We start from the raw sequence: 18,811 nt of genomic DNA on the forward strand, positions 1-18,811 counted from the left end.
GGAATACCTTGGGGAAGCACCTGCGGCCGGCGTCAACTTCCCTCCGCTCAGTACGCTCCCACAGAGAGGGCCTCCTCAGGGTGCCACCAGTCAAAGAATGCCGACTGGTGGCCCCCAGGGGGAGGGCGTTCTCTGTGGGCGCGCCGGATTTATGGAACCATCTTCCGGTCGAGCTCCGGATGGCGCCTGATTTCCGCTCCTTCCGGCGCGATCTTATAACCTACCTCTTTGAACAAGCTGGCCTGACCTGATGGGATGCGTTCGGGTTTTATAAATTGATCTTAACCTTTTAATCTGTATTAATTTATTACGGGCGTTGCTGTTTAATTACTTTTTAATTTTTGTACCTTGTTTTTTATTATGTATTGCCCTGTTCACCGCCCTGAGTCCTTCGGGAGAAGGGCGGTATACAAATTAAATTAATAATAATAATAATAATAATAATAATAATAATAATAATAATAATAATAATAATAATAACAACAACAACAACAACAACAACAACAACAACAACAACAACAACTAAAAAGATGAAGGCATTTTAAAAATGTTTATTAACCTAATTTGGTAAAGCAATTATTTTAGGAATCCACACAACCCATCCCGTTTTTCCACCTGTTGGAATCTGAAGAAAATATATGCATTCTAATGAAGCTATAAAATGTTGTCTCTGCACACAACTAATCAGCATTTCAATGATGTAATTACTTAAATATCTATAAGGAATTAAAATAAGACATTTTGTAGTACTATATGTGACACTAAGAAATTATTATTTTTATATATTGCTTTTATTGATTGCTTTATGTTTTCAAGATAAAAAGCAATGAAAGCAAGATCAATTTAAAATAAAAAACATCCTGTAAAATATACCCCAAATAATAGCATGCTATGAAATAGAAATATGTAGAGTAGTGATTAAAACAGATTTAATCATTATTAAGCGAGAACAGAAAAGCCACAAAATCAACAGCAAGAAGTTGAATTATATTTCAAATCATTTTCATATTTTTGCATTAGAAAGATAGTATGTCAAGGATGAAACTTTGGCTACAAAGTCTCATAGCATGTTATTTACATTTTCCCATCTCCATCTTAGCTAGTTTTCACACTCCACATTACAAGAGAAATAAAATGGATGGGTTTGATAAGAAAATTCCAGTTAGCTTTGTGCTACTAATGATGCAAACACTGAAAGTACTCTAAAGGTAGCGTCAAAGAGAAAACATAAAAGCAGTGAGCAAACAAACATCAAAGTTAAATTCACACTGCAGGCAGCTGCCAGCTGGTCTAATATCAACTAATACTATCTAATTTCCCTACATATTATGTCTGGCTATCAGTGATTTATCATTTCATCTGTAGTTGTTTTATCTATGGACTTTTATGGAACCATAATAATAACTATTATTGCCACAAGAATAACAATGATATTAACAATGATAGTAATTATAATTTGCAGGAACTAGTGTCCTTGATATAGTTTCATATCCAAGACCACAGAAGAAATATTTATCATTACTCAAATAGAGAGAAGTTATACTTACAGCCATCTAAGTTTGTCAAGTCCAGAGAAAGCACCATTCATATCTTCAATTGTCCATGAGATTTCATTATTTTTAAGGTCTCTGTAATGAGGGGAGGAAAAGATTTTAAATCAGTCCTAAAATATGAAAAGGTACACCTTTTTTTTGAAATCACAACTTTAATTTATGTAACTCTTAGTTTATAATCTTTTGTGTGTGTTTCTGTGTTTCTGAGTCAATATCGACTCCTGGCAACTACCTAGAGAGGTTCCTGCAGTTTTCTTGGCAAAGAAGTAGTTTCCATTATCTTCTTCCTAGGTCTGAAAAAGAGTGACTGGCCCAAAATCACCCAGTTGACTTTATGACTAAGGAGGCACTAGAAGCAATGTGTCCTGGTTTCTACCTTACTACACTACCTGAATTTTTGTCTGCGGTTTAGATTATGTATTAATACTTGTTCTGTGGGGGAAAAAGGACTCAGTATACTACCGTGTTTGCCCCAAAATAAGACCCGGTCTTATATTTTTTTGCCTCCAAAAGAGGCATCAGGTCTTATTTTGGGGGGATGTCTTACCTGCTTACCTTAGGACTGCCGCAGCCAGGCCTTCCATTCTCCAACACCTGTTGAGCCTCTGCCTGAGTTCTTCTGCGGCCGCTTGCAGCCCCCCACCACATTGCACTGGTGTCACCAGTTGCAGCAGGCCGTGAGGTTCATTGCACCAATTTATTTATTTATTTATTTTATTATATTTATATACCGCCCTTTCCCGAAGGACTCAGGGCGGTTTACAGGGTGATTAAAACAAAAAATACAGAAGTTAAAAACAGATTAAAAAAAATTATATCCGTCCCTGAACAAATAAAACCCCAGTTAAAATTAAAATTCTCAGCCTGGGCCAGAGAGCTCGAAGAGCCAGGTCTTCAGGTCCTGGCGGAACGAACGGAGGTCGGGGGCGGTCCTAAGCTCCATTGTGCATGCTCGCAATCAATGCGATGGGCCTCATGGCCTCCTGCCGTAAGTGACAGCACCGGTGCGATCGGTGCAATGAGCCTTGTGGCCTCCTGCTGCAACTGGTGGCACCGGCATGATTGGCATGATGCACTGTGTGACCTCCTGCCACGAGCAGCAGCACTGGCGCAATAAGCCATGTGGTGTCTTGCTGTGAGCCACAGCAGTGGCGAGCCTTGCAGCCTCCAGGTGCAAGCAGCCGGTGGCAGCATCATGAAGTGCCATGTGGCATGCGGCCGCAGAAGAAGTCAGGCAACAGCAGATGTCAGGGCATAGGAGGCCTGGCTGCAGCGGACCTAAGGAAAGTGGTGTGGGGCACGTGGGGCAGCTTCAGCCCCCCACCCCAGCTTGTTTTTTATGTGTGTGCCTCGAACCAAAACTAGGACTTATTTTGGGGGTAGGGTTTATATTGGGCACACCTATAAAAATCAAGCTAGGGCTTATTTTCAGGATAGGTCTCACTTTCGGAGAAACATGATATTCAGTTCACTAAGCATTGATCACACTTTATCTATGGTAATTCCATCTGCAAGTCATAAACTAAAATTCTATTTTATGGTATCTTGGTAATTTTAATGCTATTACGAAACATATAGGGCTTTTATGGATCATAAAAATACTCATTAGAAGAGCTACTATGCCAGTAGCAAGGGGTGAGGGGAGTTAAAAAGTCAAGCAGGCTAATTGTAACAGAGGCTTAACTGTTGGATTAATGTACATGGATGGTACCAAAGACCAGACATTTCTTACACTAAAAAACAAGCTATTACAGATGACACAAAGAGAGTTCAAGAGGTTGAGATCATTGTCTGATTTACATGTCATAATGTGAGTTGGAATACAGATATTCCCATCAACGGAACATGTAAACATCAGTGCATGTAGGCAACAATAGCAAGTACTGTAAATGGGTGAGTGCTTTTATAACAACAGCAACAATAAATGATGTTGCTCGTGGTTCCCATTCTTTTCCATTATGCCATTATGCAGATTACAACACCATCACTGAAAGCTTTTCAGTGGTAAGCACACAACTAGAAGTTGGCAACAATGCTCCAGTGAGTATCATAGGATATATGACCTGCCCCCAAATAAGCAATGTCTAAAAATCCAAAATTACTGTGAGCAGTTTTATATCCAAATACGTTTTATTCCTTTACAGTTTCCATCATCCCTTAAAATATTAACAGAATCCACAATGGTCTGAGAATCAGTATCTCCAGTTAATCAAATTAACAAACTTCTTCAAACCCTGAAATAAGTTACCCAGACCTAATCGACATATTAAAAGATAAAATCTGTAGATACAAATAGTACTAATTAAATTAAGTCTCCCAACAGAACTGTATGTTCACAAGCAAATACTCTCTCTCTCTCACTCTCTCTCTCTATCTCTCCCAGTACATAGACACTTCCATACCCTGGACAAGCTCCCTCTATAAAAGTTTGGCACTGTATCCTGTTTTTCTGTCTGCCCCTAAAAGCAAATGGTTTTGCTTTTAGGAATAAATATTTCTTCTTTCCTCACAACTGTCTAGATCTCATTTTTATTTATTCTTGTGCAACCCTAGCTTGAGTTGGAACCCCAAATTATTCTTCTGACATTATAATATTTTTATGTATACAAAATTCTATCTTCAAATATCCCAATATTTTGTGTTCCTTCCCAAAATTTTGCTGCTGGAGTTTCACCTTTTCCCATGATGGTACTGTATGATATGTTCTGTATTATAATTCCTTATTTCTATAACAATCTGTCTAAGTTTTTAACACATAATTTAAAATGGAAATTCATACAAAAGTAAGCAATATGTTGTTGTTTTTTGATACCTAGACAAAGAATGAATTTTGGTGCTTTTAAAAAGTCCTTGGTTCCAAGTCAATCTGTATTAAGAAAACTGCACCTATTACTGAGTTTTCCTTCATACGTTTCTGAGACCCATTACAAAAAGACAACATTGTTTTATTATATCTTAATGTCTTTTATATGGAGTAGTCCAGTGTTTCTTAACCTTGGAGACTTTAAGATGTATGGACTTCAACTCCCAGAATTCCCCAGTCAGCAAATGATTGAGAAACACTGAAATAGTCTTTAGTTCTCATAATTTTCTTAAGTTTTATATAATGTAGAATTATGAGTCACCCAGTGTTAGTTGCTGAGATGGGTGGCTATAGAAATGAAATCAAATAGATAGATAAGATAGATAGATAAGATAGATAGATAGATAGATAGATAGATAGATAGATAGATAGATAGATAGATAGATAGATAAATGCAAAGAATCACTTCATTGAGATGGGTGGCTATAGAAATGAAATCAAATAGGTAGGTAGGTACATATGTACATACATAAGTAAATGCCAACAGTCACTTCGTTGAAACTTCTTGAAACTTACAGAGTTTGTAAACTGGATAATCCCTGGAAGGCACAATCTGCAATGTAGCTGACTTTGTTGTTCCCAATATTCAGCCTTACTAGTAGGCTTAAACCAACAAAGCTTGAATCTTCTAGTTTTGCTAAGTTATTGTAAGTTAAATCACTGCAAATTAAAAAAAATGGGAGCAAATGTTGGTTTTAAATCAGCATAAACAAAATATTCAAGCTAAGAACGCAACTTCTTAATCAGTTTCAGAATAATTTATTTTTAATACAAGTTTGTGGATTATTTTCCATGACATGTAATATTATTGCAGAACTAGTTTCTTTTATTTGATATTACAGTAGCAAAGTCAAAATTGTTACTGGTACAAAGCAACACAATTGGCTTCAGTTCTTACAACAAAGCATCAATGAATTCAGCACATGCACATAAAAGCAAATGTATTGTCATCATGTAGTCATTATCCAATTGTTTTTCCAGTCATACTTTGGCCTGCACCTTACTTTTAAAACAGAGGAGAGCCAAATACACACACTCACACCACAAACTCACTACTCACAGCTCACTGAGTTTTTGGCAAAACTCCCAGGCATCAGGTCTGATCCTGCTGATTGCATTTTGGCTAAGATGAAGCTGCTGTAACATGAACAAGCCATAAAGCCAGCCTTTGGAGATCTCTGTTAGGTTGTTATGATCCAGCTCCCTAAGAATACAAAATGAAAAACCAATTTATAGCTGCAAGCTTTAACCATTAAAAGGTAGAAAAAAAGATCAAGTATCTTTCTCATACAAACTAGAAATTTTTTTATCATTTTGCATTTTGTACATAAATATTTTATGAACAAATTAGTCCTCAAACACAATTAATTGTAATATTCAGAATTATTCTTTCTTGAAGACTGAAAATATGCACTTACAGAATTTCCATATTACTTAATCCCCAAAAAGCTCCATCCATGAGCCAAACAAGCGCATTTTTCTGTATTTTTAATGATTTCAAAGAAGGCAGTCCTTGAAAAGTAAGTCCATCTATTTTTTTAATTCTGTTGCGACTCATCTCTCTGAAGGGAAAAAAAATATTCCATGTTATTGTAGATAAATTTCAGTTTCTAAGCACCGTGTGTGTGGCCCTATGTCTTTATATGTTTAGAAGAAGTACAAACCAGACTCTTCAACTAGACTTCTCTTAACAAAAAAATATTGAACTCTAAAGCATGACAGTGCCAATAATTTTGGTTAACTTTCAAGCCTATTTTACTTTTTTGTCAGGAATTCAGGGGGTTCAGTTAACATTTTAGGAAGTTATTTGCTATCCATGACTATGTGTGCGTCAGTGTGTATTTGGTCCTACTTCTGATGTTCTCTTATGGAACATTTAAAATGTTAGTTAGATTTGCTGTACATGACATCTTTTTTCAGCACCTTAATTTTTACAACTATGTTCTATATGAATCTTTTCTGTCACTTCTATGGTTGTTATTCCTTTTACCCATGTAAACTCTAGAGCATTTTTTCCTTTCCCCACATCTTAAATCTTCTGTAATTTAAAGTATTATTAATGAATTAAAAAAGAGTAATTCAGAAAGCTCATGCTAGCTTTACTGTGATGCAGCCTCTCTTTTAAGCTTTTGCAGTGACTCTTACCAACCCCCTCAAATACCAAATTGTTAGCCTTCTACATATTCAGGTTCTTGATATTTTTATTTATTTTAATTTTTGGAATTGGTTTATCTGTGGGCAAACCATTGGCTATCCATTTTTCATGGAATTTTGGTAAAAATCGAGAAATTAGCTTTTCCTTGGCTGGGATTATACACAAAAATATATGGTAGTTTAACAAAGAAATTCTGTTAATAGTAGTGAATGAGCCCAACTGTGGATAAGCTGAACCCAATTTTGGGGTGCACTTTGACACCTAAAATTCTCAGGTTATTATTGAGTATACACAGTAAGTACAATGCCATGTGAGGTCATGTAAATCTTGAAATATTTTATTCTCTCATAATTTTTTTAGAAATTAAAGGAAATATTGGAGCTCTTTGATTACTACCTAAGGGCACCATGGATGCCATATTGCAGGGGTGTCAAACTTGCCATGTCACGTGACGTGTCACAACATATCGCGACTCTTTTTGCATTGCCGGCAATGGGGTGGGCATGGCTTTGGTATGATGAAACTGGCCTGTGGGTCAGCAGTTTGACACTCCTGCCATAGTGCCTTTTCAGCACTGTGTTATGGACATCTGGTCATTATTCTTGAAAACTTGGTTCTCCCATTTCATATTTTGAATTCCACTAGTCACTGAATCAAGAAGTTGGATTTTAATAATGATAGAAACAGTTCTTCTGAAACTGTTATTTATATATTTCCAGGCATTGTTATACCTTATTAAAGTTTTAATTAAACTTTCAGTGACTTACTGTGTTTCCTACCCAGATTATTTCTGAGTTCTGTGAATGTGCCCCCAATTGAGACCCATTGCTTCTGTTTATTAAGTTTTCTTATTCTGTACTATACAACTACTTCTTATCTCTTTGAGAGGCAAGTATTTCTTTGCATCTCTAATATCTGACACTTCTCTACTAATTTTCTCACATTGCAGTTTACACATACAGCATTTTTATCAGTTTCTCACTTTACTTTTCTTAACAAAAGAAGTCATCAAGGAGGTTAGTTTAATCTGAGAATGGGATGGTGAATGATGAGGGTTGGGCCATGTGGAGAAAAGAAGTAACTTCTTTTTTTGGTACATCCAGTCTTTCACAATTTACCCTGTCAATATTTTTAGTGATTTACTAACAATGAGAGAAAAGAATCTAAAGAAAACGTCTTACCTTCCTTCTATACAACACTATAAAACACAATAGCATTACAAGTATCTTAATCCAGGCAATGCAAACAAAATAAATTAATATAAACATTCAGAAAGTGAACCGGAATTGTATTTTTGCTGCATCTAAATCTCTCCTAAGCTTATGTGATTGCTAATAGGGCTAATGCTCGACCACTGAAGGAAGCCTGCATATATCACTGAAAGGAACAAGGCAGTTGGAGGATGTACTCACAGATGTTGGAGGTGGGGAAGTTTAAACATCTTCTGTGGAATGGTTGAAAGGCGGTTCTTGTTCAGCTTCAAGACTTGAAGCGTGTTAGTCAAGTTGTCAAAAATGCCTGGTTCCAGTGAAACTATCCGATTGTTGCTAATATGGCTGGGGAAAAAGGAAAGAACAACATATCTGGAAATGTTTAAATTCTGTACCCAAATCCTAATCATCTGCTGTTTGCAACTACTCATCTTAATCTTCATTTTAAAATTCTTTACCCCATCATTAGATAAGCATCACTTTGAATGGCTCTTAAAATTCAGAGAATCCCCCGCATTGATTCCAAAGAAATATATTTTACAATTTACATTAATCCTGAAATGACAGTGATAATAGAATAGAATAGAATAGAATAGAATAGAATAGAATAGAATAGAATAGAATAGAATAGAATAGAATAGAATAGAATAGAATAGAATAGAATAGAATAGAAGCTAGAAAGGACCTTGGAGGTCTTCTAGTCCACCACCACCCCTGCTCAAGCAGGAGAACCTATCATCCCAGTCAAGTGACTGTCCAGTCTCTTCTTAAAAACCTCCAGTGATGGAGTGCTCACGACTTATGAAGGCAAACTGTTCCACTGGTTAATTGTCCTCACTGTTAGGAAGTTTCTCCTTAATTCCAGGTTGCTTCTCTCTTTGGTCAGTTTCCAACCATTGTTTCTTGTCTTGCCTTCTGGTGCTTTGGAGAATAATTTGATGCCCTCTTCTTTGTGGCAGCCCCTCAAATATTGGAATACTGCTATCATGTCACCCGTTTCTTCTTTTATTTAGACTAGCCAAACCCAAGACCTGCAGCTGTTCTTCATGTTTTAGTCTCCAGGCCTTGGATCATCTAAATTGCTCTTCTCTGAACTTTTTCCAAGGTCTCAACATCTTTTTTGTAGTATGGTGACCAAAACTGATTGCAGTATTCCCTTTGTGGTCTTACTAGGGTTTTATAAATATTTAAAAATATTCAATTCAATTTTAAATAGTTTCAAAATATTATACTGAAATATTTGGTCCTTTTTGACAATAGTCTCAAATATCTATTGTTTTATTATATAAATATTGACTTGATTTACAGAACATTAAAAATACTTTGTGAGATAGTTGTCTCTGTCTTTAAAAAAGTATGATAATTAGGATAAAAAGGATTAATGAATGAATCAGTTGGCACAGTCAACAAAGTCCAGTGAATTTTCTTTTGATTAAAATGATGGTTCTCTCTTGAGATTCTGACAGTTGTCCTATACAACTTGCAGTGGACATTCCTGACTCTAAATTCTAGGCATTATGTTCACCACTACTTAGTTTGAAGCTATGAGAACAGACTATGCAAATATAACATCCACTGTGCATGGGGTGAGAATAAGATGAACAGAAAGCAAAATCTGCACAAGGCACTATTTCACCCCCAATTATCTTTATAATAGAGTCACATGAATATGTGTTATTATTTTGAATTTGATAATCAATTCTAGCCAGGAAGTGATAGCACGGTAGACAATTGCCAAATTCCAAAAGTACACTGGTCCGTGTGGCCATTTTTAACCTGTTTCCTTTAAGGCCAGATGTTAGGAGCAAAAAAAAAAAAGCCCATTCCCACAGAGCTTTTTGTGAATCACTATGAACCTCTTCTGATTACAGTAGGGGATCAAAAAGGTTTTGGTTTTTTTTAAAGAAAACGTTGGATGAAATGAAAGCTTGAACTTAACTTACAGGTTTTTGAGCACCAGGGGAGGAAATGACCCCACCTCAAGCACAGAAATATTGTTGTTGCTGAGATCTAAAGTTCCGAGAGATTGAAATGGTTTCAGTTCTTCAGGCAGAATGTTCATGATCTTGTTATTTGTCCTGAATTAAAAATTAGCAATCATATTAAAATCTTCTTCTGGACCACCAACAAGCTTTATATTTCCCAATAATTCATTTTAATCATATACACAGGCATGCATAGTATCAATATCATATCATACATTGTTTAGGAAATACTTAAAATTACTAAGTACCAAATAAAGATCTAAAAGTTTTGAAATGGAAGAAGGGAAAGGGAAGAATGCTAGCAAAAGGAGTATCAGAAAATGATTTTGAACTCTAACCCAGAGTTCACTAAAAGTAAACTTTTAGCAATAAAATTAAAGCCATTTTATAAGCAGTAAGTGCTGCACATGAACAAAAAAGAGAACCTACCTTTTCCAAGCCACGATATATTAACACAATAAAATTATTGTAATAATAATAATAATAATAATAATAATAATAATAATCATCTCTAAATAAAAATTAGAGAAAGTGAGGAGGAAGAAAACATTTCCTTCCAATAAAGACAGTGGAAGAAAGGAAAAGAAGTAAAAGAATAAAGAGATTGATCCCTAGGAAAGTATTATGATAATCAAAGAAATAAGACTTCTCTTTTTTGAATAAGTTACTCAAAGATGAAGCAAGTCAAAAATTTAAAAGCCCACTTACAAAAAAAACCCTGAGAAAAGAGGCAGAATGATATGAAATAGCACAAGAAAGACCAAAGCAAATTAAAACTCAAGATAGAACAAACGACAATAGGCATATGAGGAAATAGGAGGGATGACCAGAAGACGAATGTAAAGAACATGGTGATATGTAAGAAAAAAAATCAAGGAGGAAATCTAAAAAAGAAAGTTTATCTAATAGACAAGAGAAAATCATTTATCCCATAATATAAAGATCAATATATGTAGTTTAATTAAATTCAATTGATATCACATTATAAATATGATATAAACTCGTGAGACAATCAAGAAGAGTGTCAGCATAATTGTGATGGCTTTTGATTATACCATTTATAAGATATACAAATATTGGAAATGTGCCTTTCTGCTACAGTATTGGCAGATATCATATTCTAAATTCAATTCAATTATTTGGGAAAAAGAAATGAGTTAGAATTTCCTGAGGATTACTCCAGCAAAGGAAATTATTTCCCTCATTTCTGATCTTTTAATTCAGAGTACTGATATTAGATATCTAATTAACTATTATTGAAATATTCTACCCTTCTTCAGTCAGAACTCTATTAAAAACAAAAGCTGTATCATTCTCCTCCAATAGTAATCCTGTAAAGTGACTTCTGCTCTTTGAGGAAAATTATAGAAAATTGATCTCACTGCAGAGAGTGGACTGTGCAGGCAACAAAAGTGCAGTGCCACATCATTAGAGAAAAGTTTTTAATCTCTCTACCACAGTTGCATCTTTTCTTCCTTGTATATTATGTTAAGACATTTGATTCAAATTACAGAACGATTATAGTTTTCAGGTCCAAAATTTTAAAATAGGTGGTACTTATTGTTATAAAGGTAAATTCCAGATTTTAGAGGACTCTAAAGTGGGTTCATCCCTATGTTAATCCCTGCCGAGCTTTGTATCAGATAGCGACAAGCTGAAACAATATCCCAGGAAGAAACCAGAAAGGATGATAAATGCCAGTTTGTAGGCTCCACTGTGATGAAATGTATGGATGACATCGGGGGAAAAGGAAAAGAGATCTGCCTAGGAAACAATCAAAAAAGAGAGAATCCAAGGACTAGTCAGAAAAGAAACTTAGGAATGACCCACCCTAATTGATTAGATGGTTAGAAGTGGTATGGTGGTATGTCTGTACCTTCAGACTGCCAAGATTCTAATAATGTAGCCCTAAAGGTAAAGGTTCCCCCGCACGTGCGTGCTAGTCATTTCCGACTCTAGGGGCTGGTGCTCATCTCCGTTTCAAAGCCGAAGAGCCAGCACTTGTCCGAGGACGTCTCCGTGGTCATGTGGCTGGCATGACTAGATGCCAAAGGCGCACGGAACGCTGTTACCTTCCCACCATAGTGGTCCCTATTTTTCTACTTGAATTTTTTACGTGCTTTTGAACTGCTGGGTTGGCAGAAGCTGGCAGGTGCTCACTCTGTTACACAGCACTCGGGATTCGACCCGCCAAACTGCCGACCTTCTGATCAACAAGCTCAGCGTCCTAACCCACTCAGCCACCGCGTCCCTAATGTAGCCCTACAATAAAGTAAATTTAACTCATTGTGTTGTGTTTCCTGTCTAGTGTACTTGAGGCTAGGGCTGATATTAAATTATTAAATAATAATAATAAATATACAATAAATTAGTATATATTTATTATATTTATATAATAAATATATAAATAAATTAACAAAAATAATTTAATAATTATTAAATTATTAAGAAGTTGTCCTACGTTATGTATTATCTTGGATGCCCTGCTGAGTGTTTTGATAAATCAAGTAAATATATAATTGGTTCTGAACTTGATGAGGAATTAGAAAGGGAAATTGTCCAAATACATCTACTAACATAAGGTTTTTTATTAGTCCAACTGCTGAGACAAAAGGAATTTAGAGCAGAAACTTAACAAGTATATTAGATTCTCTGCAGAAGAGAGGAAGAAGCTTGTCTGTTTGTCCTTTCTTAGATGTTTAAAAATTGTATCACTTAAAATATTCTGAATGCATCAATAGCACTCATTCAGAACAAGCTATTCCTAGTTAAAACAAGATGTCTGGCAGTGTCCAAAACAGCATTAAAAGGAAGTTGTAAGACTGTTATTAATTATTTATTTATTTATTAATGGGATTTATATCCCGCCCTATCTCCCGAAGGACTCAGGGCGGCTAACAACAAAACATATAATAAGTACAGAAATTAAGATAAAAATAAAATTAGAATCATCTGTGCAATAAATTAAAATTAAAAATTAAAAATAAATTAAAAATTGTAAATATAATTAAAATGCCTGTCAGTCCAGGTCAGCCAGGTGGAAAAGGAGTGTTTTGAGGCCGCGGCGAAAGGACTGGAGATTTTGGGCCATCCGAAGCTCAGGGGGGAGCTGATTCCATAGGACTGGCGCTCCCACAGAGAAGGCCCTCCCCCTGGGGGTCGCCAGCCGACATTGCCTAGCTGACGGTACCCTGAGGAGGCCTTCTCTGTGTGAGCATACTGGGCGATGGGAATTCCACTCACACAATTACCACTCGAAACAAAAAATTGACATACACATAAACACAAAATCGAAGTTGTGTATTTACTGGTCACAGCAGATGAGAAAACAAGAAATGCTGTTTTGTTATGCTCAGATATTGTTCTCAATCAGCATCAACTTTCAGTCTTGCTTAGGTCTAGTCCTGATCCTTAACTTTAAATCTTGGCTAGAAAGATTTACTTAAAAATATCTTTAAAAAATAACGATGTATAAGTTAGATTTATTAGCAATCAAGATAAACAGAGACCACATGTTTATGAGGCCTTAATAAATTGATTACTAACAAGCCACTAAAATTGTCAATGATTAAGTGCTAAATAAACTTTTCCTTGCTGTAAAATTATAACCTAGACCAGCTTTGCAATGTGAAAAATATTCAGTTAAGGTAACAGAACATATATCTTTGGGTCATCACTGTTTGGTAGAACAGTTTTTCCCCAACTAGTTTGATAAGGTTGTTTGTATCATGGGGTTTAGCAGTTCGTAATGACTCCAAGTAATCCCATCCTCTAATTAGATTAACTGCCTAGCAGATTACTTGAGGCAGCCTGTTCTACAGACAACTTCCATTAGATTTTAATGTGGTACTGCAAAGAGAGACCAGCAGGTGAGACATTAATGATTTAATTGCATCCCAATGTAGTCCAGAGAACTCAGTAATTAAGACACGCAACATTATGTTGGCTGCTATCTGAAAAGGAGCCTGACTTCTCAGGAAAACATTCCTAGATGGGGCAGAATGAGCTAGTTGGGTTTCTAAGATTTCAGACTCATTGAGTGCAATTAAGTGCTCAGTCATAGCTACTGCTACATGGCTCTACACAAAAATCAGAACTGCCGTATTTTTTGATGATTTATTAGTCATTAGCATCTCTTACATTAAAAAGTGATAGCCAAGTTGCTCCAAAAGACTCCCCCCCACCAAATTCTTCATTACAGCGATATCTGTATTAAGAGCCACCAAAATAGTGCATACTTTTGAGTTCTTCAGAGTTATTAATGCAGCAAGAAGTTACAAAAAGAGGGAAGAAAAATCAAAATTGTAATAATGTATTTGAGCCCATATCTGTGATTTTAGTAGACTAAGGACACTAGGTAGTAATAATTGTTGAAATCAGATTACTTTTTGCATTCTGAAAGCCATCAAACTCCAACAACAAATTTTAATTTTCAACTGCCCTTTCCCTATTAAAACAATTGTTAATATGGCATTACTTCCATAATTCTTTTAACTTGAACTATTTGGGTGGTTAAATTAGACTAACCTTCAAAAGGGAAGAGTAGTGGTTAGGACATCTGTAGAATGGAAGACCTAACCCTATTCAATTTAAATGAAAATAAGCCTATTAAATTTGAACATCCAAACTGGTTTGAACCAAATCTTTCATTCATATCAGATTCAGTGTGTACCAAATACAATGATTAAAATACATACATACATGCCCACTTGTCAAAAGTGCCTGAATTGGACAAAATTGATTTGGACATATTTGATTAAATGGATCTAATAAAACTGTCTATTCAATTTGTGAAATGAATTTGACATTCAGAATTGGTTCAAATCAATTCAGAGCTTCAAAAATTTAGACACAGTAACAGAAATAAATCCAAAGATCTGGAAAGGTAACAAGGTTTTTCTATTGCTCTGGACTAGAATTATCTTTGTGAACTTGGACACATGCTACCATTTTAACTAGATTTTATTATTATCTATTCAGCTGCCATGGTATATTTGTGGGCTAGTGGAACTAAAGAGGCATTTCAAGGTCCAGTGCTATTTTCTGTAAAGAATCTAATCTCTATAAAAGTATTCTAAGAGTTTCTATTACACTAAAATTCACTGTCAGAATTATTTAGTGCCTAAAACAGTGTAAATGCTTAGAATAAATGTATCTCTAATAAAACGTAAGGCATTTAACTTGCAATTTAACTTGCAACTACTTCAACAGCCATCAATCCCATGGAGAATCAAATGTGACAGTAGACTGTGATTTGTAACAGCACTCCATTAATTTTCCTGCAACCAATAAGGACCCACCAAGGAAATCTAAAGCTGTGAATCTAAACCTGAATAGAGGCAGAAGAATGCATTCACTTATTTCAAGTTTTACTTATAAAACTCCAGTTCTAACAGAATCCTCACACCCTTTAAGAAAGTCCTCCGCAATATTTTTGCTTTACTAATCACTGTTTCACTTGGCAGGTTCAGATTTGATGTAAGAATATTTCTAGTTTTTGGTGATGCAGCTCTTTGGGAAAAAAATTAAAAAGAGAATTAGAAACTCTAAAGCAGGGGTGTCAAACTGCCGGCCGGATGCATCATAGCAAAACCACACCCACTCCATTGCCAGCAATGGCAAAAAAGTGTGATATGTCACGACATATCACGTGACATTGCGAGTTTGATACCCCTGCTCTAAAGCAGGGATTTTCAACCAGTGGTATGGGTACCACCTGTGGTACATTGGCACCTGGCAGGTGGTACGTGACCATCCTAGACAATTGGTAGTGGGGGAGGGGAATGAGCTGAACTGGCGGCAGGACCACACAAGCCTGAGCGAGAGATGGCTGGAGCTGCAGGGCTCAGCGGAAGCACCAGGATCAGCGCCAGTCTGTGGGAGGTGCAGCAGGTGAATAGTGATGCCGTGCGGCTTCTGGTGTTTGGGGGGGGGGTCTTTTTAAAACAGCAAATTAGGCAAAAAATAAAAATCTCCCACTCCACCCCCATTCAGATGTGATTTTTTTTCTTGTTCAGAAGAGACACTCTTCTGTTTTAACCATTTTTCCTGGTGTTTTTTTGGAGTTTTCATCCTGCTTTCGTGAGAGGGCAGCATTTGGGGGAGGTATGAAGCTGCCGCCTTTCCCCCAACCCAAGCCATCAGCCAAGCAAGACACCCGCCTGCCTGTGCTTTTCCTCCTCTGAGGTTTTCGTTGTCGTGAGCATTTCTGTTGAGAATTGGCAGGGGGTAGGCTGTTTGGTTTTTATTCCCACCCCCGACTGCTAGGTGGTTGCAGAAGGTTTTGGTCACTTCTGTTGTGCTGGGTGGTTACCCACGAAGCACATTTTTTTGGTGGGATCCCCACTCCGGTTGCTAAACTTGTTAAACCCTCTTCTTCCTCCTTCTCATTGGAGCCTCCCTTTGTCTGCAACAGTGGGGCAGGAAGACCCCTGCCAGGCCAGGGATGATGGGGATCTGCCCTCTGTGGAATAGGGGCAGGGTTACTATGCTCCCTGTCAATCAGGTTTGTTTTCCTTTCTTTGCCCCCCCCCCACTTCCCCTGCTTGTAGCTGCCTCTGAGCCCCTCATTTTGGGGAGTTAGCATTGCCGGCATCTCTTTATCCTGAGCCCCTCATGCTGGGTTAACTGTTGCCACCCAAGAGCTGTTTTAAAGTTGGGGAATAGCCAAACACGCCCCCATGCCCCCACTTCAAGTGCAGAAGCCGCATCCCCCCTTCCAAAGCCCCTACAATCACCTATCAGCTTCTTTGAGTCAACCAAAAGGGGATAGAACTGTGCAAAGATTAATGTCAGAGAAACAGGCACAAATTTCCCATTAAAAATGTGGTGAATGAGTGTACAGACAGTCCTCAACCTACAGCAATTAAGCCCAAAATTTATGTTGCTAAGTCAGAAATTTGTTAAATGAGTTTTTCCCCATTTTATGAATCACTGCAGTTGTTAAATTAGTAACACCGTTAAGTGAATCTGGCTTCCCCCATTGACTTCACTTGTCAGAAGGTCACACAAGGGGATCACGTGATCCTGGGACACTGTGACCGTCATAAATATGAATCAGTTGTCAAGCATCTGAATGTAAATCACAAGATCCTGGGGATGCTGCAACAGTCATAAGTGTGAAAAGTGGTCATAAGTCACTTTTTCAGTGCTGTTGTAACTTCAAACAATAATTCAAGGACTACCTGTACTTTATCACTTTTCTCCTTTTTTTTTCGTCAAGTTTTTGACACCTTGCTAGGCAATTGCTGGTACTCGGATATTGCCATATCCTAAAAGTGGTACAATGGGTGAAAAGGTTGAAAAGCCCTGCTCTAAAGCACTATATCAGTTAATGGGGCTAGGACAGTCTTTCTCAATATAGTGTCCTCCAGATATTCCAGTTTTTATTCCCTTAGCTTCCAACTGGCAGAAACAGCAGAAACTGATTCAGATAATTAATCAGTTACTAATGTTTCTACAGTGAATTATTTAATTAATTGCTATATTAATACATAAAAGCACAAAACAGCAAAAACTGTGTATTATTTTATGTATTACATTCTGCTTGTCTTCAATTCAATGTACTTTTATATATTTTTTGTTTATCAGGGATATCCACAATTCCACTTACAGTGTTAAGATGTCCTTGGGCCAAAAGGATTCCTGTACATTTAATTTTCTTTTATGTTTCTATTAGAAGAGAAATAAAAGATTACAAGTAGGATAAACTACTATGGCTGTGCAGCTCTTCAGAGTTCAAAAGGTGCTTTGGACATGTGTACATACCAGCTTCTAAAACTCCTTAAACAAGGATTGGCTGATATCATCCCAATATGCGGGTATTTTCCATCTGAATTGGCTTCCAGACTGAGTCTAAATCAATGTATTAGTCTAAACTTGCAAATTTTATAGATGTCATGAGGCCAAGATACCATGTCTTCATCTATATTGACTTATCTAGTATGTCTTTTGCTTTTTAAAACTTTATTTCAGGCTCATGTTTGCTTCTGTTTCCTGCTTTTCTATACCTTTCCTCACTGTTGAATTTCTACTTCCTTTCCAATTGTGTACTTCTCTGTGATCTCATTTATGTGGCATGCTTCACATATGCTGAGGCTCCCACATACTCATTTGTTTTTTGTTCCTACATTTTATTCTGCACTACGGACCAAGCATTTAACATGGAGATGAACGATTTATCTTTATCCTGAATCACACTTAAGAACTCCCCAAACCTGCTCCAATCTCCTTTTCTGCTTTTTTCTCTTGCCTCTCCATAATGACATTGTGATGGGCAATTTTACTTAATTTAATAAGTAATAATAAATAAAAATGCCATACTTTTTATTCCATGGATTTTTTTCCAAATGAATTCCAAGAAATTCCTTGCCTGTATTTCAATGTGCCATGTGTCTATCTTCATTTCAAGTTTAAGCTTTCTTTTTGAAGAGTCGCATGCCTTTAAGCCTGCCATAAAAATGCTAATAGAAAATAATTTTTAAAATGTGATCTACATTATTTTAACTAATTTTGGATGTATAGCTTTTAGTTATAACCTATTTTTCAATTAGATTAGAATTCCAAGGTTCTGAGATGTTTTCAGGCATATGTTGACTCTTGCTTGTACATGTACAATCATCATCACAGAAGTTCAAAGTTCCTCAACACACAATTATTTTCAATTGAAATGTATCAAAATATGATGAAAATATACAGACAAAGGAGAAATCTAATGTACATATATATGTATTTGTAATTCTGAAGAAAGTAACAATTTTACATGTATAACCACAATTCCAATTAGAATACTGAACTATATTACAGATGAAAACTATAGCTGTCAGACTTCCCACAACTTGAACCTCTAAATAAAAATGATCTTTGGCTCCATTTGTTGAGTAAGGTATGGTTTTATTAGAGATCAAGTGTATTGCAGCATTGCATAGCCAGAATCGCACACCAAAATCCCTAAGTTCTACTTTCTCCCCCTTTACTGTCTCTCATTGCCCATCCCAGGGTAACCAATCAAGTCCACGCAAGATGTTTTCATAATAGTCAGTCCA

At 36.5% G+C, this 18,811-nt stretch overlaps 1 protein-coding gene across 5 annotated transcripts in view; it reads right to left on the reverse strand.

Moving 5' to 3' along the window:
* The window catches only part of LRIG3 (leucine rich repeats and immunoglobulin like domains 3), a 78,848-nt gene that overhangs the window by 23,400 nt on the left and 36,637 nt on the right, over positions 1-18,811 (reverse strand). For 3 of the 5 annotated variants that reach the window (XM_081331253.1, XM_081331251.1, XM_081331250.1), the window contains 6 exons: positions 9,726-9,860; positions 7,984-8,127; positions 5,835-5,978; positions 5,477-5,620; positions 4,933-5,076; positions 1,548-1,628 (listed from right to left, as the gene is read on the reverse strand). In XM_081331253.1, the coding sequence (XP_081187379.1) occupies positions 1,548-1,628; positions 4,933-5,076; positions 5,477-5,620; positions 5,835-5,978; positions 7,984-8,127; positions 9,726-9,860 (792 nt within the window). Of the gene's footprint in view, positions 1-1,547; positions 1,629-4,932; positions 5,077-5,476; positions 5,621-5,834; positions 5,979-7,983; positions 8,128-9,725; positions 9,861-17,379; positions 17,439-18,811 lie in introns of all 5 variants that reach the window. The other 2 variants (XM_081331254.1, XM_081331252.1) reach the window with 2 other exon arrangements.

This window comes from Vipera berus, assembly GCF_964194415.1.
Source record: "Vipera berus genome assembly, chromosome: 6".
NCBI classification, from domain to species: Eukaryota; Metazoa; Chordata; class Lepidosauria; order Squamata; family Viperidae; genus Vipera; species Vipera berus.